The following is a 27,438-nucleotide window of genomic DNA, read 5'->3' as shown; positions in this document are numbered from 1 at the left end:
CTCTTGATTTCAGCTCAGGTCATGATCTCACAGTTGGTGGGATCAAGTCCCTCAGCGGGAACCTTGCTGGCAGCTTGGAGCCTACTTGGGATTCTCCCTCTCCCTCTCTTTGTCCTTCCCTGCCTTGCACAAGTCCAGACTCTCTCTCTCTCAAAAATAAATAAACTTAAAAAAAAAAAAAAAAAGACAGAACAAGGGTGCTAGGTTGGAACGCAGGGTACAAAAGTGTTGCTCGCCCACTCTGTAATGGGTCAGAGTTTTAAAATAACAGCCAAAATGTCTCCTTTTAGCATCTTTGTTTATTTGTTGTTTTTTTAAGTCAATTTCCATATTCCTTCATTCGATAAAAATGTATTGTGTAGTGTCTATGCTCAAGACATTATTCTCTGTGCTCTGCGAGTGTAAAATTGGCTAAGATTCCATTTTTATCCTTAAGGACTTATAATCTAATCAAGGAGGAAAGTACCAATAAGGTTAAACACAGTCCATAAGAGATGGATGAACACAAGCATATTCTTAAGACTGAGAGTTCACTCCAGTCAAGGTGATGGATAAAGCTAAGCCATTGGATTGGAACCTCCAACAATGAACAAGATGTTGAGATGTGTAGACGGAAGATGGACACTTCAGCTAAGGGGTGTAGCTTGAGCTAAAGTGTGAATTTAGCACCGTGTGTAAGGAAGTAGAGAGGGATAAGTCTGAGTAGGCAAAAGGATCTGAATATTATTTAGTAATCAAGGAAGAGTCAACGTGATGATAAGAACTGTGATGTAAGGAGATATATTCGATTTGGGGGCAAAATGAATATGAGGGAAAAGGAAAGCTAAGTCAGAATACTATTGCCAAAAATAAAATGTAGTACAGGTAACTGTATTCTAGGAAACTGGTGCCTAATCTTTTGGGGTCAAACGCTCCCTGAGAAATCTTTACAAAGCCTCACTTCAAATACTGGTACATAAAACACACAGAGTAATTTGCCTGCAATTTCATACACCCTTGAAGTCCATCCGTGGGCCCAAATTTCAGAATCACTCCTTACTTCACTATGGTTTTCCACGCTAGTCAAATATTTCTTAAGCAAATTGTGACATTACTCAACTCCTGCAAATCAAGATTAGCTCAAGAGTTTCCCATGACATTGTGCAATTCTGCCCAGTCTGGTAATCATGGTGGACCAGAGGAATGATGCTTTTAAAAAGGAAAAGCCTCTCTTTTTATTCTCTTGACCTTCCTGCAGGTTTCAGTTAAAATAGACACGTTCCACATGCCTTTTTCCTCTCTCTGCTGCCGCTCCCTCCTGTCGCCCCTAATGACTATGACCTCAGTGACCTTCCAGAATATCCATATGGCCCTTTCTCTCCTCAACCTAGCAACACCATACCTGCTACATGAGGGTTTGGATCTCACAATATTGTTCCTAAGCCTGGCCTCTCTCACTGCCTGGCATTGTGTGCCCGCCGTAAGACCAGGCTGGCTCGTAAAACATCTCTTTATGTACTTTATTACTTAAACTCTTTTATTTGCCTGCAGGAGCCCTTTAACAAAATCACATTGAATTGACTTTCTCACACCAAATCAAATCTCCCTGGTCCCAGTTCAGTTGTCTTTGTCAATATGTATTTTATAAATGGAGTGAATTAACAGATGCTGTTGGAACAGAAGTGCTGGGGTAGCGTTTATGTTTTTACTGCTCTCTCTGGGCAGATGAGTTGTGTAGGAGTGTTATACAGGTATCTCGGGATGAAAGTCATGCTCATCATTTCGGTGGATATGTATTCTTAACCATTTTCTTTGGATGTATTTGAAACCTCTTTATTACTCTTTTTATTCTTAGTGTTTGCTTAAAGGGCTTTATCATTTATGCCATTAATCTTGGATTGGACTTGATCATATCTTTTAGTATTGAGAGATGAAAATGAAAGTCCCCCTATCATTCCAAGAGAACAAGATTTTCAGTTAGCCATGAGAAACTGCTCATGACATACCTTTGGAACATATTGTCTGATCTCTATTATAAATGTTGTCCATGCAGCCTTTGATAGGAGACTGAGTTGAAACTGCTTTGGAAGAGAATCCTGGGTTTCCATGTCCTGGAGTAGGACTTCAGCAGAATGAATGACTGTGGCTATTTGTCTTGTAAGATGGGATTTAGAAAGTTTGCAAAGAGGGAAACAGAGCACAGAAATCCATTATGTAAGAGTTGTATCAAAGAATGTTTTCCGGGAAGATTTCCATGTGCCATAATGAATTTTTAATGTAGAGGGGCACCTGGGTGGCTCAGTCGGTTGAGCGTCCGACTTCGGCTCAGGTCATGATCTCACGGCTTGTGAGTTCGAGCCCTGTGTCAGGCTCTGTGCTGACAGCTCGGAGCCTGGAACCTGCTTCGGATTCTGTGTCTCCCTCTTTCTCTGCCCCTAACTCACTCGCATTCTATCTGTCTCTCTCAAAAATAAATAAACATTAAAAAGAAATTTGAAAGTGTAATACAAAAGACTTTAAAACATAGCTCAGCAATTTGGGGAAATTTTTGCTCTACCCTTTATTTCTGTTTTGTGGTGGCAGCCATAGAGCCATCTACTGGTGGAGACAAGCACGCACATCTTTTTTTTCATATCCCACCACCATTTTGTAAGTTTGTCCTAACAATGACTAATCACAAAACTTTTTTTTTTTTCCAATCTGGTGGGCTTAATGTATAACCCCTTGGTTTAAAATGTGGTCCCCATGATCAGTCCCAGAGTTGTACCTGAATCTGTCACATTCCAGACTTTGATTTTACTACTGTACTATTTCGATCTCAAAAGCATGATTCATAACTCTTGTTCTTTTTTTATTTTAGAAAAATGAAGCACCTGTTTTAGAGAACTAACAATGTAGAGATTCATCAGGACCATATGTTTATAAATTCTTTCCTTTTCGGTCCTGGCCATTAAATTAATGTTAGTAACCTATTGAAACCACTCATAACATTGTGAGTAAACAACTCTTTCCTTCACTGTTTTCTCAGTTGTATCCAATGAAATGGGAGCTACCCATTGGATATATATGCTGCTCGGGAAGATGAAATATGCAGTTTGATATTAAAAATAAATATCTAATAGCTCTATGTGTATTGTACCACTTTAGTAACATCTGTCCACAGAGAATCTTCACCTGTGTTCAAATGTAATGAACAGCCTCTGGAAGAATAGATCGATCCATCAATAATACACGACCTGTTTTGTTTTCCTTTTGGCACATTTAAAATTGTGCATTCTATGTGTCAAAGTTCAAAAGTCAAGTGCTGCATGTGATAAATTAAGCAGGGGTCAGAAGTTATTGCAATGCCGTTTCGGAAGATTGTCTGTCTCTGAATTTGCAGCTCATTCATGCTGAAGTGATGCACTATGGGAATTACTACCAAACTCCGCTCCACAACATCTGCTCTCCCTAAGTGAGTTAGTGCACGTCAGACATCTTTATGTCAGAATATTGCAGTGATGGATGCAGTCTTCAGAAAATGCTGCATAAAAATCTGGTGTGCCGTTCTGGCCATTAAGTGAAATTACTATTTAAATTAATGGCACTGTCACAGTTTATCTGTGCAAAGAATGAACGCTGATTAGGGTATTAAGTAATTAGCAATTTATCACACTGGAACAAGGTTGATAATAATTAAAGAAGTAATGGTTTACCAAAGAAACTAGAAAGGGAGTCACTTCTTGTTATGAGAGTGGAATCTTGGCTGAAAATTTTAATTCAGTGAAACAAAGATGAAGCTCTTTGTGAAAGAAAGCAGCCTTTTTTTTTTTTCTAGTGTAAAAACAGTTCATTATCAAAATTTTAGTTGACCTGTCAAAAGTCCCTCAGAGCGATCAGATGACTGATTAGAGTTTCGAATTAGGTCAATGTCTGCATTTTGATTTTATACTTAAAGCATGGTGAAACCATAAAGTAACTTGGGAGTAGAGGGGGAGAATGTATTCTGCTCCCTAAAGGGCCAGTTTTCAGATTTCGATTGCTCTTTAAAATAGAAACATGAATTATTTTAAGAAAACTGCTAGAGAAAAAAATGACGGTAAAAAATCCAAGGTTGTATTTGAGTGTCTGATCAGAAAGCAGCAGGAAAAAATGTCCGAACATTATAAAACTTGAAGGTGTAGATTTTTCTTTTTATTGTGTGTACTCACGTGTGTGTGTACACATGTCATTTTTACCTGTCATCACCAAGACTCAGCTTGCAGTGATAGCTCTGCTGGGTGTATTTATGCGAAAAAAAACCTTTCCTTGGAAATGTTAAAACAACTAATATTATTAATAAAGCACTGAAGAAAACACTTTACTTTTATTTAAACCAATCATTTTGAACAGTTACCACATTTAGACACGGCATGTTAAGACTTGGTGGTGCTCAATGATGTACATTGATAAAAGTTTTAAAATATTAGGAGAGGGGCACCTGGGTGGCTCAGTTGGTTAAGCCTCCGACTCTTGGTTCAGCTCAGGTGATAATCTCACATTTACCGAGTTTGAGCCCCTCATCAGGCTCCGGGCTGACAGTGCGGAGTCTGTTTGGGATCCTCTCCCTCTCTCTCGCTGCCCCTCCCCCCACTTGCACTCTCTTTCTCTCTCTCAAAAATAAATAAATAAATTTAAAACAATGAGAAATAAATAAATAAAATATTAGGAGACATTTTTTTGAAGTGGAAAGATCAGCGAGAAAGTTCTTTGGAGTCACGTGTGCCTAAACATCTTTCTTAAGGTGTGTACCAAGCCAGTGTCTACTTTCAATGATTTCTTTTCTTTTTTAAATAAAAAGCACTTAAAACTCACTGGTCTATTATTAGGAGTGTCTTTCATAATGTAGGTGTTTGTACAGGACCAGATTAAACAATCAGGACCCCAGGGCACTTTGAAGTTGAGGTTCTTTATGTTATCAGTCAGGACTAATAATAAATAAACAAAATTCTAATTAAAATAAATCATTCATCACACTGTGCTGCTTTATAACTGGATATAAATTCTAATATAATAGCCCTGTGACCTGGAGTGCAGGCACCTTAATTTCTGGCTTAATCTGACTCTAGAGTATTGTTTATTTATTCAGGATTTTATGTCTAAATTTCTGCTGTATCTCTTCTATGGCAAGATCTAAATGATGTGAACACAGGCAGTTAAACTGAATTTGGTGGGAGAAAGTCTATTTGGTGTGAAAGGCACACGTGTCTTTCATCAACAAGTGGCAACCAATGACCCCTCCTTGCGAGGTCTTTCTGCCACTGACCCCGATCTCTTATCCATGTCCAGTGATGGGTCTAGAACACAGTGCTGCTCAAAAACTAGTGGCCAAATTGTTCACCTGATCAGTGAGCAAGCGCAACTCGTTTTGAACAAATCTATCTTATGATGAAAGAGTGATTTACTGGATGCCCAAGAAGCAGACGTGTCCCCTAGACAAAGCCAGGCAAAAACTTCCCAGACTCTTCCCACAGCGTCTCCAGTACTTGGATGGTGCTACCTCTTTACTCTGTCTAGCCTCTTATCCCAGAGCGTTTCGCTGACCTTTTCTCCCTCGTGAATTTCTAGAGCTTTCCTCTGACTCCCCGTAGTTTAACTAGCCCTTTTTCTGCAACACGATGTTATCATCACAAAATGAGCCGGTAATTCTCATGACGGAAATCAGGATTCTTTTTTTTCCTATGGAGCTTGGGAGAAGTTTGGCCCCGCTGAATGATTTTGGAACACTTGTTCTTGTGTGTTCTTTACCTAATTAGTGTCTAGTGCTCTTGGTAAGAAGGACCCCTCACTGCACATTTAAATCGCCTTGGTAAGGAAGTGCTGCCTTGTATTGTGCCATTGCAGCAACTGCCTGAGTCTGACATTTTTATACCAAACTTTATAGCGGTCTCAGTGTTCTTCCTTTTTTTTATTTCATATTCATATATAACATTTTATTGTTGCAGGGATGTTCTGTTGTGGGCAGGATTATGTGAATATGTCAGATACCATATGCTGCTCAGCTTCCAGTGGAGAGTCTAAAGCACATGTTAAAAAGAATGACCTGGTGCCAGTAAAATGCTGTGAGACTGAACTTATTCCAGAGAGCCAGAAATGCTGTAATGGAGTTGGATATAATCCTTTGAAATATGTTTGCTCTGACAAGATTTCAACTGGAATGATGATGAAGGTAATTGATAGAAAACCTCTCAGAGGTGCTGATTTGACAATGGAAAGAGAAATACATTGTTCATAACTATTTTTCTAAAATAGGAATATAAAAACTCCTGTGTGCATTATTCATTTTCACATTACATCCATATTAATACCAAATGAGTTCACTGTGATTGATGTTATTGCAATGAATTCTAAAGGAATTAATAATGATTAGCTGTTCTCAGGAAGCTTTACCCAGCGCTTCAGATTAGTGCAGGACTGAACGCCTGTGTGTCACAAGAGCCAGAATATGTCGTCTGGGACCTATGCGGTGCCACTTTATGCCCATGGGTGCTGGGATGGAAAGGGAGAGAAATTCTGGCTTCTTCCCTCTGGGTCCCCAACCCAAATCCAACACTTTCCTTTGATAGAGACCTTAGATCCAGCAAATTCACTTGTGCTTATATCCTATTCCTTGAGACGGTTGAAGATTAACAAATGCCTGCCACTCTAAAAGCGGATAGACCTATGAGTGTACCATTTGTTTGTATGTTGACATGCTTCATGGACAGACGTGTCACGTTTTGCTAAAATTAAATTTGACAGGACTCCAGAAACCTAACATTTTAAGAAAAGGATTATGGGACATTAAAAACCAAACATGCTACTAAGTTCTGTAGTCATTTTGCCTTAGGAGATGCCTGCAAATAGGTGTTTGGGTCATTCATGCCAACTGACGCAACTATACAAACATCGTGTGGACACCATAGACTTTAAGATGTAAACTAACCTTTGAAATTGTTAGGGTTCCAGCAAGCACTTTGCAACAATTAATATTAAGATAATTCATAAAGTTGTTAAAAAGAATAAGTACTTCATGAAGTGAAGAATCGTATGAAATACCCATCAAAAATAGTTTTTAATCTACAAAATTGTTTTAGAAATTGGTATGACCGTACGCAACTTGAAAGAAATCTATCCAACAGTATGCTCCCAAAGTTTGCATTTATTCCAAGTCAATGTTTTCAGAAATTTGGACTGCGAAATTTCTCTGAAACACACAGTCTTTTTTTTTTTTTTTAATTTTTTTTTTTTCAACGTTTATTTATTTTTGGGACAGAGAGAGACAGAGCATGAACGGGGGAGGGGCAGAGAGAGAGGGAGACACAGAATCAGAAACATGCTCCAGGCTCCGAGCCATCAGCCCGGAGCCTGACGCGGGGCTCGAACTCCCGGACCGCGAGATCGTGACCTGGCTGAAGTCGGACGCTTAACCGACTGCGCCACCCAGGCGCCCCTGAAACACATAGTCTTAAAACTGGTGATGTTGCAGGAGCATGTCTTTAAAATGACTAGTTAAGAAGAATCTGTGTAGAAAAGTCTCCTCAAAAGGGCACTCACATTTGAAAAATTAAGACAGAAAACCCGTTAGTTTCAGAAATGACACTATTGCTCACAACTATTTGTTTCATTATTATCCACTCACATTTGTTTCCCAGGAATCTCATTTTGGCTTCAGGAAGATACAGTTTCCGTTACTCAAGGACAATGTTCAGGATATATACATGATCCTTTAAATTGACTTAAATTGGCTTTATGAAAGCCAGTTAACAGCCATATTGACAATTCACATTTAAATTATTATAATTAAGACATTATTTCTGAATGCTGAATCAAGGAGTGTGCTACAGTAAAGTTCAACGTATGGGTTGCACTTTGTTTCGCGAATATCTCTTTCATGGAGATTTCTATCTCCTGCTCCATTCAGGACTGGACCACTGTGACATTTCTCCCCAGAGAGTCTTCCCTAAGTGTTGGTTTGGGGGTTTCTTTTACTTCTCTCCTGTGTCAGTGTCCCAGTGTTCTCAATCTAAGAGTCCCCCTTTCTTGCCTTTTTGCCTTCTTTTGGAGAAAGATCACTGTGGGTATCAGTGCGTGAAAGGTAAAGTTTTTGAGAGCTTGATGTCTGAAATTACCATTTTTCTACCCTCCCTCTAGATTGATAACTTGGCTAGGTACACAATTCCAGGTTAAGAATTATTTCTACTCAGATTTTAAAGTAATTTCTGCACTTTTAAACTTTCATTGCTATTCTGATTCCTGTTTCTTCCTAGGTACCCAGGTTGTTTTTCCTATGAAAGTTTTTAGGACATTCTCTTTATTCCGTCTTTCTAATATTTCATGATAATGTGCCTCCATGTGGATATTATTATCATCATCATCATCATTATTCATGGTGATGTACTTCTTGTGGACTTTTTCAGTGTGAAGTCTCATGACCCTCAGTTCTGAGGAATGTTATTTTATTTCTTTGATAATTTTCTCCCTTTTTATATCTGTTTTTACAGACTAGTTTGGTGTTAGACTTCCTAAGCCAATCTTTCCATCTTTCCATCTTTTCTTCTTGTTTCTTGTTTATTGATTAGTTAACACTTCATCTTTTTCAACATGATCGGATATTGCCTTAACGTCATCTTCCACGCTTTCTATTGATTGATTGATTTTTTAGCTATCATCTTTTTTTTTTTAATAGCTTTTAAGGGTTCTTTCTTGTTTGCTGACTGTTATTTAATCATGGCATCCTACTCTTGTTCCATTCATGGGGTGTCTTTTTTTATTATTCTGGAAATACTAATTCCATTGTTGTTTTTTTTTTTATTGTTCACTTTGTTCCTTGAATTTTCTCATTTGTTTGTTTGGTTCTATTTTAGTTTTCTTCTTTCCCTTCCTTTATTTCTCCTCCCTTTGAATTTTTGTTTTTTTCATATTCTATCCCTAGTCTATACCTAGTCTATTCTTTCCATTGGAGGCTGAATGGAAAGCTCACTGTGCATAGGCATATATTAGTGGAGAGCACACAGCAAGGGAATTGGGTGGCAGGATGGCTTTTTGTCAGGGAGTCATATTAACAAAAATCTTAGCAAGTACACTTAATTGACTATCCTTAATAATCCATCCTAGATCGTGATAAGATATATGTCTGGCTGACAGCACATAGGGAATCGGTAGGAAAGGAGGCTGGGATTCACACTGTGCAACATGCAGACTTTTATTTGGCTTGCCCTCTTTGGCTCCTACCTTATACCTTCCAGTGAAGTCTCGCTGTTCCTTTTAATTTCACCAAATCTCTTCTAAGCTTATGCCATTTTGTAACACTTTACCAAGTGCAGCAGAAACAGCACACACCTACTGAGGATGTTCTAGATCGTGACCTCTTCCCCCCAGGGCTGGAGTGCAGTAGCCCTGGCTTACTCTGACAGTTGTCCCAGGTCGTAATTTTATCAAATATGTAGCCACGGCATAACCGAGCTCCCCAAATTTCCAAACCCCAGTATGTAGTTATTTGCCACTGCCTATCTAAGCATTAAAGCAACGCCATGTGGTTTAGGGTTTTGTTGTTGCTGTCAAGACGATATCTAACTTCAAAATTCTAATTTATGTTTTAGCTACGACAAATAAGACCATGCCAAAATCAAAACAGTGTACTCACGTATGGGATGGGTCAATAGAATAAATTTTAAAACAGTTCTTTCAAATTACAACCCAGTGTGAGTCAGACAGCTCTCCTCCAAGGAGTGTCTCGGGATCTACGTCTTCGCTCTTGTGGGACTTGACACACAACCCTCAGATCACAATGGAAAAGGGAAGAAAGAGGATGATTACGCATGTATGGATCTCAGAAAGGATACAACATACATACTGTCATCACAGGGGCATTTCTAGTCACGTGGCTTTTCTTACTGAGCTGGACTTACAAATATGGTATTCCCAGGGAGAAAACACAAAATGGATATCACTGAGCACACAGTATTGTCTCTGCATGTATTCATCCCCTTTCTGCTTCCTTGGACTGTCTATGTTCCTTTACTTCCATCGGGTTGGGCTTTCAGAGGAAATGGAGATAAATGCAGGTGTTCAAGTCACTATATTCAAGTAGAAATCCTACGATATTTTTCTGAAGCAGCTTTATTTTGACAACATTTGGGAGAATAATTTAACTTATATGAGGTAAGAGAGATGGAATGTGGATACATTTTGATAGCCAAAGTTATTTTAAGTACATTATATTACCTATATAAAAGAAAGAGGAAGGGAAGCTTTGCATTATAAAAATACTGCCTTATTTATATCTCCTATCATCTGGGATGATGAAGTATTTCGCTCTCTGACATTAGAACACATTAGCACTCACCAATAACAAGTCCAGTGATTCATCAGAAAAAAAGGTTTACGGATGTAAATAATAATAACTATAATGAGAGTTTATGAAATATTTAGGTTTCTAAAAGTTGGACAAGGAATGTTTCTTAGCGGTCCAACTTGCCCCACAGCACAAAAGTGCAGACCCTCAAATATCACGTTCTTTATTTTCTCCAAAGCTCCATCAGGAGAGTAAGAAATAACAATAATAAAATTATGACCCCTGCTATTATTTATAGAGTATCTACCAAGTGTAAGGCATTTACAGGTGTTGTCTCATTTGACTCCCGTAACCAACCTGTATGGTAAATGCAATTTCCATTTTCTCATCACCGAAGAAGCTGAGGCTTTGAGAATATAAGTGACGTCCTCAAGGTCACAGAAGCAAGAAGTTGCAAAACTGGATTCTGAATTCACATCTGTGTCATCCAAACCCAAACTGCTCTTTGTAGTGTATGCCCCGCCTTCATTTCTCTTCATGAATCTTGAGACATTTATTTATGAACCAAGTGGAAGAAAATTTCATTTGCAACTTGTTACAACCTCCCCCACGTATGTCCAAATGTAATTTTTAAATCTTTTCTCTATCTCCCCACCTCTACCACTCAACCTAGGAAGCCAGAGAGTGCAGGACTCTGTGCCCAGTGTCTCTGGAAGCCACAGCACATTGCGGCAGGTGTGACTTCAACTTTACCAGCCACGTTTGCACCGTGATCCGAGGACCTCACAATTCCACAGGCAAGGAATCAATAGAAGAAATATGCTCATCTCCTGAAGAGACTGTTCACACGGGAAGTGTAAACACATTCTCCTTCACAGGTAACAGGAACCGAGCCACCTGCCCATGGCTTACTAGGGCTAGTGAAAAGCTGGGGAAAATGCAGATTCCTGTCATTCTGATGTCACCCCCCCCTTAACGTAAAATCAATTAATTTCATCGAACTATGGGCCAACTAGTCACAAGGTAATTAAAGGCACACTTTGGATCTGTTCAAAGTTAGCAGTTTAAAAAATTGGAAAGTCTAACTTTAAAGAAGAAATAAGCTATTTTAAAGTAAACCTGTAGAAAATCAAGAACAAGGAAATAACTATGTATCCTTTGATGGTATATCCAATTAATTTCAGTGAGCCCAGTTTTCTTTCTTAAGAGTTTGAATGGAGGCTTACAATAAATGCAATGAATTGAGTGTCGCTGTGTTTGGCAGGCAGAAAAGAGGAAGAAACCTGACTAATGGCCAGTAAGACCAAGCAGCATTATTCTGAGGAGGAGCTTAAAGTATCCTTTCCTCAACTTGGGTCTGGGTCTAGAGACTGTACTCTCCCACAGCTTGGTGTTGCCCCCACATGGCCATCATCTTGGGAGCAATAACCTTCATGGTTATTGAAAATAATTTTCAGGCTCCTTCTTGGCCCTACTGAGTTCCTCCAAATAGTGGTTCTCAGGCATGGCTAAGCTGAGTGAAAAACACTGTCAAGTTTAAGATCATCTCCAAAATAGTTCTGCCCTCTATTAAATTTTTATCATTCGTCCATTTACTTAAGTCCCTCCAGAGTTTGTTTCTGCCTTTTGAAAAATTCAGTGTGTGTGTGTGTGTATGTGTGTGTGTGTGTAGCTGTGTGTATGTACATATATATCATCTAGCATCTAGCGTCAAATAGAATGCATTTAAGTGACATAATTCAGGCAAGCTAAGGTTAAATAAACAAGAAAAGTGCTCTGTTCCATCATGAATCATCATTCTTCTTTACTTAACCCATGGTGAGTGATAATGGCAAACCTTGGGATGCAAATAAATAAATAAATAAATAACTCAAGATACTGGGATGAAAGGAGTAGATTAAGGAGGGAAAGCAAGAATAGAGATAAAGTTCCATGATGTACTACATGTTTTAAAACCTTACCTTGATTTACCCACAAAGCAATCATGTAAGTAAGATCATTTAATAGATGAGGAAACTGAGGGTCATATCTGTAAAAGTAACTTGCTGAGGGAAGATGTCAGATTTAAACCGTGTCACCTTCAAAAACAGCAAATTTAGCGAGGGCCTGGGGTGGTTCCATCAGGTGAGCATCCGACTCTTGATTTCTGCTAGGTCACTCTCCCAGGGTTGAGGGATCGAGCCCAGCGCTGGGCTCTATGCTGAGTATGGAAGCTGCTTAAGATTCTCTCTCTGTCTCCTTCTGCACTTCTCCCCTCACTCTCTCTCTCTCTCTCTCTCTCTCTCTCTCTCAAATAAACAACAACAGCAGCAGTAGATTTCAGAGACTCTGCACCGTGTAGGAGCTCCTTGCAGAGTGCCCCAAACCTCCCTCAAGCTGTCTCTTCCACTTTAAATGTCCGTCGTCATCATTCTGAGGGTGTAGGTCAAAATCCACGTCCTCTGTGCAGCTCCTCCAACCCAGCGCCTCTCCTCTCAGGCGTCAGCACAACGTCCACTTCTACCGTGTGTCATATGCATTTGGCCCCTGGTTCCATCTCTCCTACCAGATTGAAACATCTGTCTGAGTAAGACGTCCTTACTTCACTTCACCTCGTCTTTGGATTAACACGCTGTAACCAAACAAAACACATGTATTGGAATGTATTTAATTAGGAAAGTCCTCAAGATAAAAGACAGTTTGTCTAACCCTCCAATTTCCTTCAACTCCCAGTTACAGATTTAAGGACCCTCATTGACAAATTAGTAGGTTTGATCTAAGAGAGTTCCCTACTTTTATCTGCCTTTTGTAATTAAGGTCAAGATTTTGAGGGTCCATTAAGATGTTTGCAATATCCCTCTCCAGATGACAATAAGTGTTTACACCTACTGATATAATATTGTGAGGCCTTTTACCACCCATATTTCAGAATGCTTCACCTACCAATAAATACTATACATTAAATGTGAAAAATAACAAAAGTTTCTTTTCCATGAAGAAAATGAAGCACTTAAGTAATGCTAAAATAAGCACCATTGACTGAGACCAACTTGGACTAAGAACTCAACTTTTCTTAGAAATTTACAATCAAAGTGAAACAACACCAGGGCTCACCAAAATTTATTCATGCATGCGATCATTTCACTTATCAAAAACTATGTATTAGGGGCGCAGTCGGTTAAGCGTCCGACTTCAGCCAGGTCACGATCTCACGGTCCGTGGGTTCGAGCCCCGCGTCGGGCTCTGGGCTGATGGCTCAGAGCCTGGAGCCTGTTTCCGATTCTGTGTCTCCCTCTCTCTCTGCCCCTCCCCCGTTCATGCTCTGTCTCTCTCTGTCCCAAAAAAAAAAAAAAAAAAAAAAAAAAAAAAAGTTGAAAAAAAAAAAACTATGTATTAAATTTGTACTAACAACCAGTCACTACCCTGAGACCAACAGCTATGAAAACAAATAAATAAGAATTCCCATCAGGAATTTGCAGCCTCTATGAATCGACAGAGAACAGATATGTAAGTACTGTAATGTGAGAAGCGATGTCCGTGTAAGAGCATTGCAAGGACAGAGTAAGCAGAGAGCATTGCAAGGATGCCTAACGCAGACAGAAGAGGTTGGAAAGACTTTATGAAGGATGTGATGCCTGAGCTGAGAACTAAAAGACGAGTAGAAACATCAGGTGAAAGGAACGTAAGGCAGGCACAGAGGGCGACAGGAAGTGAAAGGAACCCCAGCAGGTGTGAAAAACAAGAACCTTGATACGAATGTAGCACAGTGTAGGAGAGAAAAAATAATGGAGATAAGGCCAAACAGCAGGAGTCAGATGATGAAGGCCTTTATTGCCACACTCGGCAGGTTGTCTTTATGCAAGAATGAGTGGAAATTAAAGCTTTTTAGGCAATGGAAGGTCACAACCATGTGTATGCATTTTTGAAGAATCCCTTGTCCACTGAAGAAATGATTGAAAACAAATATGTATGGGACATTAAAGCAATTAAAAAGTAAGGATTGAACAAACATAATCCCCACAAAAGCAAAACCCTCTGTTATTTGAAGACTAGCCCCATATAGCAAAACAATTTTGAGATAAAAAGAGGGTTTTTTTATTGTTAAAAAAAAAAGAGTTGGGTTTGGGACACCTGTATGGCTCAGTTAAGCATCCGACTACAGCTCACGGTTGGTGAGTTCAAGCCCCACGTCGGGTTCTGTGCTGACAGCACACAGCCTGCTTGGGATTGTCTCTCTCTGCCCCTCTCCTGCTCATGCTCTCTCTCTCTCAAAAATAAATAAACATTAAAAAAATAAAACGTTGGAGGGATGCCTGGGTGGTGTAGTCACCAAGTCATGATCTTGCAGTTTGTGTGTTTGAGCCCCCCATCGGGCATAGCCTGCTTTGGATCTTTTGTCCCCCTCTCTCTCTGTCCCTCACCCACTCACACTCTCTCTCTCAAAGATAAATGAAACATTAAAAAACATTTTTTAAAGAGTTGGAAATTCTGGCCAAGAAAAAAAATAACTCAGAAATTAGATTATTGAGGGAAGGCAAAATTTCAACAATGATTCCTTACACGTAAAGAAAACAAAGAATTCTTTCATGGGCTAGGAGCATCTTTGAAAGACTGGGCCTCACAGGAAAACAAAGAAATGAGGATAAGTGATGAGCGAGTACAAAGGAGAAGAACGAAATGCCATAGGGGAAAGAATAAGAAACACAGCATGGGGAGCTGCCACAACTGAAATTGGAAATGACGATGTGGGCCTGAAGGGTGTGGAATAACAGTTACTAGCAGTGAACAGTTTAATCTGCTACAGCGAATTGACCCAAAAATATAGTGACCGTCTGTGGGCCGGTGAATGGTCTGGGCAGCTCTGCCCCACTAGGTCATTCAGGGACCCTGATTCCCTCCAGTTTATGACTCATGATGTTTCCGGTGCTGTCGTCATTCACATGGTGCAGCTTGGGTTGCCACAACATCCTGTGTCCAGCCCATCAAAAGGGGATGAGAATGTCAATGGAAGGCAAGTGATTTCCTCTTAGAAAGTGACGTGCAAGATGCTCCTATCACGTCCATGCTTCCTCCATTGTTGAGATCTGAGTCACATGACTACCCCCAAGCTGCAAAGAAAACAGGAAAAATTAGACTCTAGCCAAGAAGCCTCTGACCAGGACAGAAGGCATATATGGGAACCCACTAGTGGTCATCACAGAGAATATGTGGCAGACGCCCTCTGACCAGAGAAAATAAAGACAGAAGATAATCCCTTCTATTTTATAGCAATTTATTTTACGATGTTCTGTCACATAACTTCCTGCATTTTATCTTCATACTAATTCTATAGAGTAGGCAGATCAGGGTTTATAGTAAGGAAATGCATATAAGGAAAACGTGGTCAAAAACCCCACATGGATGGATTGAGACTCAACCCCACATCCAGTGGAGATACAGCAGGTGGCCAGACAGCCGAAGAGAAGGACTTACTCTTCTGATTTTCCATCTGAGAAAAGTCATCTAGAGACCGCCATACAAAAACAAATACATACAAACGTATTCGAATTCACAAAATTAAATAAGTGGAAAACATTTAACCAATTAAATTTTCCATTTTTTTAAAAAAATAAATTTGTAGCATTTGTGCTTCTGAAGTTATTAAAGCTTAAAACGGAACAGAGACTTTTGGGACACCATTGGATCACATGGATGGTTATCTAATAAAATTCTTGCCAGTGCAAAACACTCAGTAGTCTGGTTTTATTCTTTTCTTTTTTTAAAAAATTTATCCATTATTGAGAGACAGAGAGACACAGAGTGTGAGCAGGGGAGGGGGCAGAGAGAGGGGGAGACACAGAATCGAAAGCAGGCTCCAGGCTCTGAGCTGTGAGATCATGACCTGAGCCGAAGTCTGTAGCCTAACCAGCTGAGCTACCCCGGCGCCCAGGTTTTCTTCTTTTAATTAGATTTGTTGTTTTTGGCTTGGGTTTCCGTTCTGGTTTGGTGAAAGAGGGAAGTAAGTATGTAGTGGACTGTGCATTCATTTATATCCACTGGCCCTGATAAGCTAAGTTTCAAGTCCTGTATCTCATAATAACTACATTATATAATAATTTAATGTAATATGAACAATGTAATAATTGGTAAAATTTATCATACTAAAATTATGAAAGTATGTTGGTGAAACTGCCTCATATAGAAATAAAGTATATACAAACCTGTGAAGCATTAACATCCAATGTACATTAGTCTAGTGCTTTTATTCATTTATTTTATCGTTTACTTTTTTAAAAAAATTTTTAATGTTTATTTTTGAGAGAGAGAGACAGTGTGAGCTGGGGAGGGGCAGAGAAGGAGGGAGACTCAGAATCCGAAGCAGGCTCCAGGCTCTGAGCTATTAGTACGGAGCTGAATGTGGGGTTCAAACTCACAAATAGGGAGATCATGACCTGAGCCAAAGTCAGATGCTTAACCGGCTGAGCCACCTAAGCACCCCCGTCTAGTGCTTTTAGATTTCAGTCATTCCTTTCATGTGTCCATATTATCCATATTTGCTTGTTCAGAAAAGGTGAATTCTATTCTGTGCAATTCCATGTCTCTGCATCTAATACACACAGAAAATGTTTTTTTCTGATTTAGAAAATTAAGATTATTATTAGAGTTTTATTCACACACAACAGGATTAAAGCATTGATTTTTAAGTGTTTACAAGTTTTGATATTCATTTTCTTTTTTTTTTTTTTTTTTTATTTTTTTTTTCAACGTTTATTTATTTTTGGGACAGAGAGAGACAGAGCATGAACGGGGGAGGGGCAGAGAGAGAGGGAGACACAGAATCGGAAACAAGCTCCAGGCTCCGAGCCATCAGCCCAGAGCCTGACGCGGGGCTCGAACTCACGGACCGCGAGATCGTGACCTGGCTGAAGTCGGACGCTTAACCGACTGCGCCACCCAGGCGCCCCTTGATATTCATTTTCAATAGGATGGTAAGACAGCAAAAATGTTTTAAAAGTCTCAGTGTTCAATTCCTCCCTTTCCAGATGTGAACCTGGAGCCTTCCATGATGTATGAGTATAGAATTTCTGCATGGAATAGCTACGGGCGAGGATTCAGCAAAGCTATTAGAGCCAGGACCAAAGAAGATGTGCCTGAAGGAGTGAGTCCCCCTACGTGGACCAAAATGGATAATCTTGAAGATGTAATCATCTTAAATTGGAAGAAACCTATACAACCAAATGGTATTAAGCCATTTTTAAAATTGAAATAACATAATCCAGTAACTTCATAAGGAAATTGAAATGAGTGTAATCTACAGTTAATAGGCATGCATCTAACCATTAAAAATTATTTGCTGGTAAAAGGAACTGTAGGTATGTGCCTACTGATCTTCCTTTTTGTAAAATAGGACCTGCAAATTTTTAGTCCCCCAATTTTTTCTTGAATCCTAGAATACATCTGAGCTCTTTCAAACAAACAAAGACTGTTAAAGGAAAGCAAAATAGTTTTAATATTGAAGGTAATTTTGCTTGGCAGTAGGGGGAAATAAACATATATGTCTCTTTAATTGTCTGTGTCTAGAGTCCCTCTCTTCGGTAAGAGTGCATGTCATTGCTCGAACACAGCAAAAACAATAGCAAATTAGAAGTAAATAATGCTATATTATCCCATTTCCTTAGAATTCCAAGACATGTTAAGGTGTTTGCAAATAGTTAAAAGGATATGATACTCAAATCTGGACATTTCTCTGCCTCTTTTAGGTCCTATTATTTACTACATTCTTCTCCGAAATGGAATTGAATGCTTTCAAGGAACATCACTGAGCTTCTCTGATACGAAGGGAATTCGGCCATTTCAGGAATATTCATACCAGCTGAAAGCATGCACGGTTGCTGGCTGTGCCGTCAGCAGCAAGGTAAGGGCCGGTACCTAAACTCCAGACAGAAGTAGCCAGGATGAAGACTATCTGGATATCCAGGTCGTGAATGATTTTTTCCAACGGCAGAAAACAACATCCCCACCGATGCAGTGTTAAGTAGGGTGCCATCTCAACCGACTACTAATCCTCATGCCTGAAAGGAGAGATCACTGAAATTTATCAAATTTATGCAAATATAAATGTTTCATTAATTAAAAAAGAAAAGAAAACTTGAACCAGTGTTACCCTTTTTTATCACATTTTCCCTCTGCCAACTATTTTTAGATGATCTTCCATAAATTCATAATAATTATCAAATCATTCTTCAGTTTAAAAGGGTTTCTATTTAACATCACTTCAACAAGGATGACCTGCTCTTGAAGAACAGAGAAAGGGGCAAAAGAGCCTGGCATAGAAAATAATCTGATACCAAAACTCTTGCTACAACCTGGCAAGAAATGATGAGGACCCGAATTCATGCAACAGGGGTCAGAATGGAGAACGTCAAGAGGATACAACAGATATTGGGGGACAAAATCTACAGGGCTTGGTGTCAACAATACGCAGGGGAATAAGAGGAAAGGATCATGGATACATTTGAGATCTCTAGCTTGAGCAAATTATAGATCACGGTGCCATCCTGCTAGCAAATAAAAAAAGTTAAAGGAAAATCTGAACGTAAAGAGTAAGATTCAAATTTTAAAAGCTTTTAAAAATGTACTTAAAAGAAGGAGCAGGTAGCAGAATGATGGAAGGAATTATTATTTGGCACCTCAAGTGAAAATCCAGTCAGAAGCTGGATTACAAAGTGATTGAATCTTCTAGAAAGATCTTTCTAGATCTAGAAAGATCTAGAAAGCAAGGAGTTTGAAAAGAGTCCTTAAGGAGAACAGAGAGAGAGAGAGAGACAAAAACAAGAACACAGACAATGAACACTGGGAGCGCTCCTGAGAGCAAGAGCCCACAGATGAGACTGGAAAGAAACAGTCAAACAATTTAGGAGGAAAATAAAGAGAGAGTCATTTCACAGAAGCCAACCTAGTCAGAGTAAACTCAGGAGAAACAAACACACAGCGGCTCTGATTCCTTTCACGCCGTTACAACTTTAGAAGAGCATCATCTTCGCACACTGTTCCGGAACCATCCAAGTAAAACATTCAGTCAGATGGACCAGCCGCAGTGCATATGCGCAGCTGTTTATTCAACAGACCTCCAGAAACATCTCTGAGCGTGCCACAGTTTAGACAGATGGCAGCTGATTGGCCCAATCAAAAGTTATGGTCCGAACGTTCCTGGAACAATTCTGTGCTCTTTTTACGTAGGTGCGGCTCCTGTCTACCAGATGCCAGAACAATTGGTTAAAAAGTGAAAGCAGAGCTAATTCTGTGAAAAAAGAAATGCAGCTAACTTTTGTTCAAAATTATATTTTGATAATGCTGAATGCATGTCTGGTGGATTGATCCTTTTTTCCTTGTCTACTCAGTTCTTTTTCTAGAACACTGGCACGGGCTCTGTTAAGTCAACCTGGGTTATCACAGGAAGAATACCAAAAAAAAAAAAAAAAAAAAAAAAAACCTGCCCATTTATACTGTTCAAAGCATATTATATGCAAGCAAGTTCAGATGTGGGTTTTGCTTCATATTTACTGGTGCTTAAAATGTACAAAATCAGGCTGTTAAAATGCAAAGACACTGATGAGCCATATGGAAGAGAGTTATCAAGAGTTCTCTAGTAAGACAGTCTGCCAGCCAGATTTTCCTTGCTTAAACTGAGGGCTGTGCTCTGTCATCAAAATTGTTGTTGAACCTGTTGTGATAAATGGTAGTCTGAGACTTATGGAATGTATTCAAGGTCAGATTTCATTGTTTAAATAGGATGGGAGGAAAAGCATAAAAAAGGGGGGGACTGTTTCTCCAAGCCCCTGCTAATGATATGCCAGGCCAGACAACAACATTTTAAAACAAAAGTGACATTCTCATTGATCAGGATACCTAGCATACTATTACCGTAAATTGCTGTTGAACTCTTATGTTTTCAGGTAGTTGCAGCTACTACCCAAGGAAGCCCACAGAGTGTCCAGCCACCGAGAGTCACGGCGCCCAGTTCGGAGTCTCTGCATTTGAGCTGGAGTGTCCCCGAGAAGCCAAATGGCGTCATTAAAGAGTACCAGCTCAGGCAGGTTGGGAAAGGTCTCATCTACAGTGGCACCGCTGACAGGAGGCAGCATACGGTCACAGGTGAAAAAAAAAAAAAAAAAAAAAGGAAAACCTACCGGAAGAGTCTGTCATTGTGGTTAGGGGGGCAAAGCATCCCAGGGGTGTGCATTTGATATATGAGGTCACTTCGAAAGGACGTGTTCTCCTGACATATGGTCAGGTCCCACTTATCCATGCTAATAGAAGAGCCCACACTGGCAGCAATAAGCCACAACAGCAGATAACTTCAGAAATAATTTATATTTGGCTTTGATATGCATTATGTGTAGGGTTTTTGCATCAGTATTAACTTTTTTTTTTTTCTCAGACAAACGGTAAGATGCATTTTCATTCCCCAAGGATATACTCATAGATAATGGGACTGGGATAGCCAAGAATGCACTGGAGAGCAGGGTGAAATCAGCCAGAGGCGAGCGTTTATCTACTGAGTGGGTAACTAATACACAGAATAGTTGACAGGTGACTGTTTGTGAGAATTTGTTATTATGAACATTAATTAATAGTAATTGTATTATTTTTATTGCTAGAGCATTTATTATAATTAACTTTCATAATAATATAACGGTACAGTATAATAGTATAATGTCAGATAATTACTAGAAGTCATTATAATAATAATTAACATGTTTGGGTTTGAATGTCACTTCTGAAGAGAAGAGAGGCATCTTCTGACTTCCCCAGTCTAAGGAAGTTTCTCTGATACGCCACCACATCCCCTTGTCTTATTTTCCTCATGGACCTCTCACTGCCTGAGAGTGCTTGGTTTTTCTTTGCTTTTTATGTCTCCCCCCACTGGGATGTAAGCTCGAGAATTGCAGAGGTCTTCTCTACCTAGTTCAATGTGGTACTTCTGGTACCTAGAATGGTCCTTGACATGGTTCACAGATGCCAAACAAATGTTCATAGATGCCAAACAAGTGAATTTCACACGAGCCACTTGGCAGGCACTACAGACCTATGGGGGAAAGAGAGGTCTTACTCCCATTTTACAGAAAAAGATACTTTGAGAGATTAAGTAATTTAGTTCATTCTTTGGATCTACCGAATCATGGCAAACAGTTGTGTAAATTGAGATTCTGAGACCATAGGCAAGAGGTTACAAACTTACTCCGCACCACCCCCCTTGTCAGAAGCTTCCCTCCAAGGCCTCCCGAGTGAATGTTCTTCTTTCTTTGGACCCCGTACCTTGCAGGGAGCATGGATACTAGAGATAATGAAACTCATAAAGAAGCACAGAAAGGTCTGGAAGAGTGTGGCTGAGTTTTCCTCAGAGAAGGAACCAGTTATACTATGTAGGTGGAAAAATCAATTCATCGTGATTTGCTCCTAATTCTACAATTCCCTGACACACAAGCAGGCATTCATTGACAGATGTTTTCAATGACTTGACCACTGTTTTCCAGAAGTGCCATAAGCCTGCAGAAGGTGCTTAATAAATATTTGCAGACTCGCACATTGCATTCCTTATCTGAAGGTCCTGAGCTGGATCAATGATAATGCAGATGGAAAAAGCCCTCATCAATTCAGATTATTAAATTTATTTCTTATATCTCATTTCACTGAAAGTGAGATTGATCACCAGTAGTTGAAATACTGTTGTTTTACAAAACACAACTTTACATTTATATTGTGCTTTGTAATTTTAAAGAACCATTTCCATTTGGACACATTTGATTCTCATTACATCCCTGTAAGTGGGGGATGTTTTTAATATCCACACTTAAAAGATAAGGAAGGAAAGTGACATACTCAGGGTGCCCAAGGCATTCCCTGCCTCCATCTATAAGGAAATCAGAGTACTGTTTCATTCTTTGAAAAAAAAAAAAAAAAAAAACTGTTGCCCACTTGCTGTGTTGGAGGTAGTACAGTAAGTGCTCTAAACTAAGACTGCTGCTCTCAGGAAGCCCCCAGTAATAGGGGACACTGAAAAGTTAAGAACTAATTGCAAATACACCACAAAGGATTCAACAGCAGAACTCTAAAGAATGCTGCCGGGGGAAATCAAAACAATGACTTGGAGTGGAAAATGAAGTGTCAATTACAGAGTGTGGAAAGCCATTTAGACTTTGTATCAGTAAAGGTTTCACAAAAAAACTGGGATACAGTGTTACAGAATGTTTCTCTCCCAGTATCTGTCCACTGAGCCAGCATGGGCTTTGAACTGTGAGCTGTAGTGGTTTGCATTTTTTTAAAACCAGCATTGACTTGACTTGCTGACAGACTAAACCCTAACGCGATGTTCAAACCAACAGGATTGATAGACTCATCAATTACAAGATAATTGGAAAGATTTTTCTTTAAAACACCCTCTCTCCCCCCAGTTCTTCCTTTCATTGTCATTCTTAATGAATATTTTCGTCCCAGAGAGGATTTCATACACGTAACTTGATGCAGAAGTTCTCTTTTATTAGGATAAATATTTTAAAGTTTTGCTATATGATTTTGCTTTCTATAAGATCATAAAATGAAAAGAAGACTTTGGAATTCATTCGGTTTGTCCCTCTGTACCGTTTAAATAGATTTAGAGAGTACTCCACTCAGGCAATACAGCCCTACAGAGAAATATGTCTTTGTTGAATGAAGAAGAAAACTCTCGTTCAGCAAAACCTGACCAAGTACAGAGCCTCCCATATGCGGTTCCTATGGGACGGCAATGGTGCTAGGCGTTAGGTAATCTAAAACCTGAGATGTATGTTAGCGTTCACATGTCTTATCTGCCAGGAAAAAAATCAGTTCTGTAGCTCACTGACCGACCAAATTCACTATGGATGTATTTTATGATATGAATGACTGTTTTATTGAGTTCGTGGAATGAACTAAAATAATCAAATTTATTTTACATCGCATCCCAAATGTTTGATCGAAGAGCTGCCTGTACCCGCTGGGATAAATGTTTTGACTTTCTCATCATTTCCAAAACGTTGGCATTTTCTAAGTAACCGTCAAACGCTAATGAAGCTGTACCCGGAGTCATTCTGGAGCCTGAAATCTAGGTCCTTAGAAATGACAGAAGGGAAAGCAGGCACCTTGCCTCAGCCCCATTGTCTCCATGCTTATTTTTAATTACCTCAAAGCTTTAGAAACATGATCCCGTAAATGCTTTGTGGGAATAGTGGCGAAGGCACTCATCATGTGAAATCCATAAATTGCTTATAATCCTCTCAAGATGTTAAAAAAAGCATTAAGTAATTGAAGACAGGAAGTCCTCAGTTAATTATTTAGAGGTGTTATCAATGCTTTAAGTAAACTGAAGCATTTTCTGCTATCTCACTGAGCTGAATACCATGGGGACGAAGGAGGAACAGCCATCATCTTCTCATATTCGCTAATGCAAACAGCACATGGCAGCTTGTCAATAAAAGACCTTTTCATATCATTTATTACTAAACAGGTCCACCATCCCGCACAGAACAATCAGGATGTCAGTTATGGGCATTGTTTCTCTTCAGGTTACCACGGCTTTATGGATGGTCCTCCTAGTGTGGGCACTGGGGCAGAAGAGATGGAGAAAGGATTAACTAAATAATTAGGGCCACTGAGAACAAAATGAATTAATCATGTCCTCTTTCGCAGCAGATTTGATAAGGGCTTATGTGTCTCTTAACTCAGGGAGAAATGTTTTCAAAATAATCTATTAAAAGTTGCTTATCATTGCATTTTACTTAAAAAGGGAAGACCCACCAGCGTTAACTTAGCAAGGACAGAACAATCTGCCTTTCTTTTGCATCTTCCGAGAAGCTAATGAAAACCTGTGCTAAAATAGCATGTGCCCTGACAATGCAGGTTGTAGCCCACGTGCACTACTCTCATGTGGTGAAACAGATATCCTACCCATCATTTCTGGGGGGAAAAAAAAGGAGAACATACTTTGAGCATCAATATCACAAAATGTGGAAATTCTTTATAAGGGGATTTTACATTTAGATAACTCTGCTATGTACTTCCATAGTATCCAACACTTGGTTCTCAGGACATTTATTAGACTTTATCACAATATCCTTTTTCTTGTCTTTATTCCTGAGCTAATAGGTGAAGCTTTTTAAGGACAGAGACAGTAGCCTCCTGTTTTCCCTTGTATCACTTATACTGTGATAGGCATCTATCATAGCACTTAACATATTAAGTATCCAAAAGTATTTGTTGAGTGAGATATTTGTTGAGATATTAGATAGGAAACTAGTGTCTGAATGTTTTTATTCCATTTTGATTGAGTACAAAAATCAGACTGTCAAATACATCTAGGTCTCAGGCAGGAATGGCTACATCATTTTCAGGGCCCAGGGCAAAAGGGCAACATAGGGTCCTTTGTTCAAAAATCATTAAGATACAACTCAACATTCAAAAAAACAAATAATGCAATTCAAAAGTGGGCAGAAGACATAAACAGACATTTCTCTAAAGGAAACATACAGATGGCCAAAGACGCATGAAAAAATGCTCAACATCATTCATCATGAGGGAAATGCAAATCAAAACTGCAATGAGATATCACCTCACACCTATCAGAGGGGCTAAAATAAACAACACAACAAACAAGTGTTGGCAAGGATGTAGAGAAAAAGGAACCTTCATGCACTGTTGGTGGGAATGCAAACTGGTGCATTCCTGTGGAAAACAGTGTGGAGTTTCCCCAAAAAACTAAAAACAGAACTAGCCTACAATCTGGTAATCACACTATGGGGTATTTGTCCAAAACATGCAAAAACATGACTTTAAAGGGATACATGCACCCCTGTGTTTACTGCAGTTTTCTTTATAATAGCCAAATTGTAGAAGCAGCCTAAGTATCCATCAGTAGATGAATGGATAAAAAATTTGATATATATATATATATATATATATATATATATATATATATGTGTGTGTGTGTGTGTGTAAAATTTGATTTTATATATGTGCACACACACTGGAATATATACAGCCATAAAAATGAAATATTTCCATGTGCAACAACATGGATGGAACTAAAGAATATGATGCTAAGTGAAATAAGTCAGTCAGAGAAAGACAAATACCATATAATTTCACTCATATGTGCAATCTAAGAAACAAAACAAATGAACAAAGAGGAAAAAAAGAGAGACAAACTAAGAAACAGATCCTTGGTTATAGAAAAGAAACTGGTGGTTGCCAGAGGGGGGATTGGGGGCGCTGGGTGAGATAGGTGAAGGGATTAAGAGTACACTCACCACAATGAGCACTGGGTAATGTACAGAAATGCTGAATCACTGTATTGTCTACCTGAAACTAATATAACACTGTATGTTAACTATACTAGAATTAAAAGTAAAAACTTAATAAATTTTTTTGAAAAGAATATAGTTTTCAAAAAAGAATCATAAAAATTTTTTAAAACCAGAGCATGGAATCAAGCCTCAGTCCCACCTAGAACCGCCTGGAATCTTGGGTACTCTACAGGTCACACACCCATGAAGCCAGCCTTGATCTCTGGCAATCTGGATTGATTGGCAGCATGTTTCTTGAACCGAAACAGGAAGCAAACTCAGGCAGTGATCGTATCCCTGGAACAGCTCCGGGAGCTTCTCTTCCGTGGTTCTATGCATTGCTTTACACTGCGTGGGCCCCAGCTACCAAGCATCCGACCTACAAAAATAGATACGACAATTCATTTTATTTTCATTTTTCCAACTCTGAGGAGAACTTTGTGCCTGGATATTTGCAAAATGAAAAACCAATACTTGAAGAACATCAGCCACTTTTGTATACTTCTAAAAATCATTGTTATAAATAGAAGATTACAGCCAAAGAATTACGGTCCACAGCTGCCTGGACATTAATATTTAAAGAAAAAGAATCTTTCCCCTGAAATCCCAGATACTTTTAGGTTCTTTGCCTGTGCAATCTTTGTTTCTGTTTTGTTCCAAGAGTTCTAAATAACTCCTGCTCTCTCTGCAATATATGTTCTTGTCGAGTATTTGAGCAGCATCAGACTTAGCTGTCTCCTGATGCCTCACTTTGTTTCCAGAGAACGCTCGGACTGAAAATATAGAGTAAAAGTGGCTTTTGTCTAGTATAGCACCAGACTCCAGAGAAGAAAACTATTTATTAGAACGGCGTTACGAAAAGCAAAAGCAAGGGTTTTTTTCTTGGACTATCTTAGTAATCGTTTTAATGTTGATCTGTATTTGGAAAGAGAGTCTGCCAAGAAGTAACTTACCTGGGAAGTGCTTCTTGGCATGAATCTGATTACTATGATATCGGGGAGGGGGGCCTAAACTATGGCCTGAAATTTCACACACAAAAAAATTGAGTCAAGAAACACTTAAGCTTGTAGCAAGCAGTCAGAAGCAAAAGTCGTGAGGTTATCTCATAGGCATTTGCCGTGCAAGAGTCCCTTTGTTTTGATGTTTTGATGCCCCGTTCATGAGCCGTCAATTGAACTTGTACTTTGAAGCATTGGTACAGGAAGCATTCCTTTCCAATGGCTCGCAAATGGGCAAGAAACGGGCTTGACTAACTGGGATGCGTGGCTCCTGAGACGGTGGTGGGTGGTACTGTCACGAAAAGGGGACTCTAGCATGTGAGCTCCTAACACATTTTTTAATCGAATTTTGTAACACACTCATAATGTAAATGCGTGTTAGAAGTCTCTAAAGCAATTCCACAATATCTTCGTGTTCCATTTTTGAACATCCAGATTTTCACATAGAATTATCAACTGAAAGTGGAATCCTGCTATAAGTCTATCCATCATAGCCAAGGTTGCCAGTGGGTGCTGAAAGTTTCTGGGAATCTCCATGAACAGAGATGCTCTGAAGGTGATCGCTTAGAGAGATCCAAGGCAGCTAAGGGCAGAAAGAAGCGTTTCACGTCAGCAAGACTCAATGTAGATTCGCGTGGGCCCTGGCCAAACCTCCAATTTCGGTGAATTAGTGCCAGGACAAGCTTCTTGCCCAAAACGTGTACAATATCTGATAACCACCTACCACAAAGTTTTTAAAGAAACCAAGCATCTCAGCCCTTGAACTAACCACTGACCAAATGATTGAGGAACTTGCAGAATTACATATTTTGTAGGATTATTTGGTAATTCTTTAGAAAATAGCAGATGA

At 39.3% G+C, this 27,438-nt stretch overlaps 1 protein-coding gene across 1 annotated transcript in view; it reads left to right on the top strand.

The window, feature by feature from the left end:
* USH2A (usherin) overlaps window positions 1-27,438 on the top strand; it is a 739,358-nt gene that overhangs the window by 566,648 nt on the left and 145,272 nt on the right. Inside the window, exons 50-54 of the mRNA XM_030302386.1 lie at window positions 5,943-6,166; window positions 10,947-11,151; window positions 17,275-17,472; window positions 17,992-18,146; window positions 20,188-20,386. Of these exons, the coding sequence (XP_030158246.1) occupies window positions 5,943-6,166; window positions 10,947-11,151; window positions 17,275-17,472; window positions 17,992-18,146; window positions 20,188-20,386 (981 nt within the window). The remainder of the gene's footprint in view (window positions 1-5,942; window positions 6,167-10,946; window positions 11,152-17,274; window positions 17,473-17,991; window positions 18,147-20,187; window positions 20,387-27,438) is intronic.

The sequence above is a fragment of the Lynx canadensis genome, chromosome F1 (genome assembly GCF_007474595.2).
Source record: "Lynx canadensis isolate LIC74 chromosome F1, mLynCan4.pri.v2, whole genome shotgun sequence".
Classification (NCBI taxonomy): Eukaryota; Metazoa; Chordata; class Mammalia; order Carnivora; family Felidae; genus Lynx; species Lynx canadensis.
This window is presented reverse-complemented; position numbering and strand designations above follow the sequence as displayed.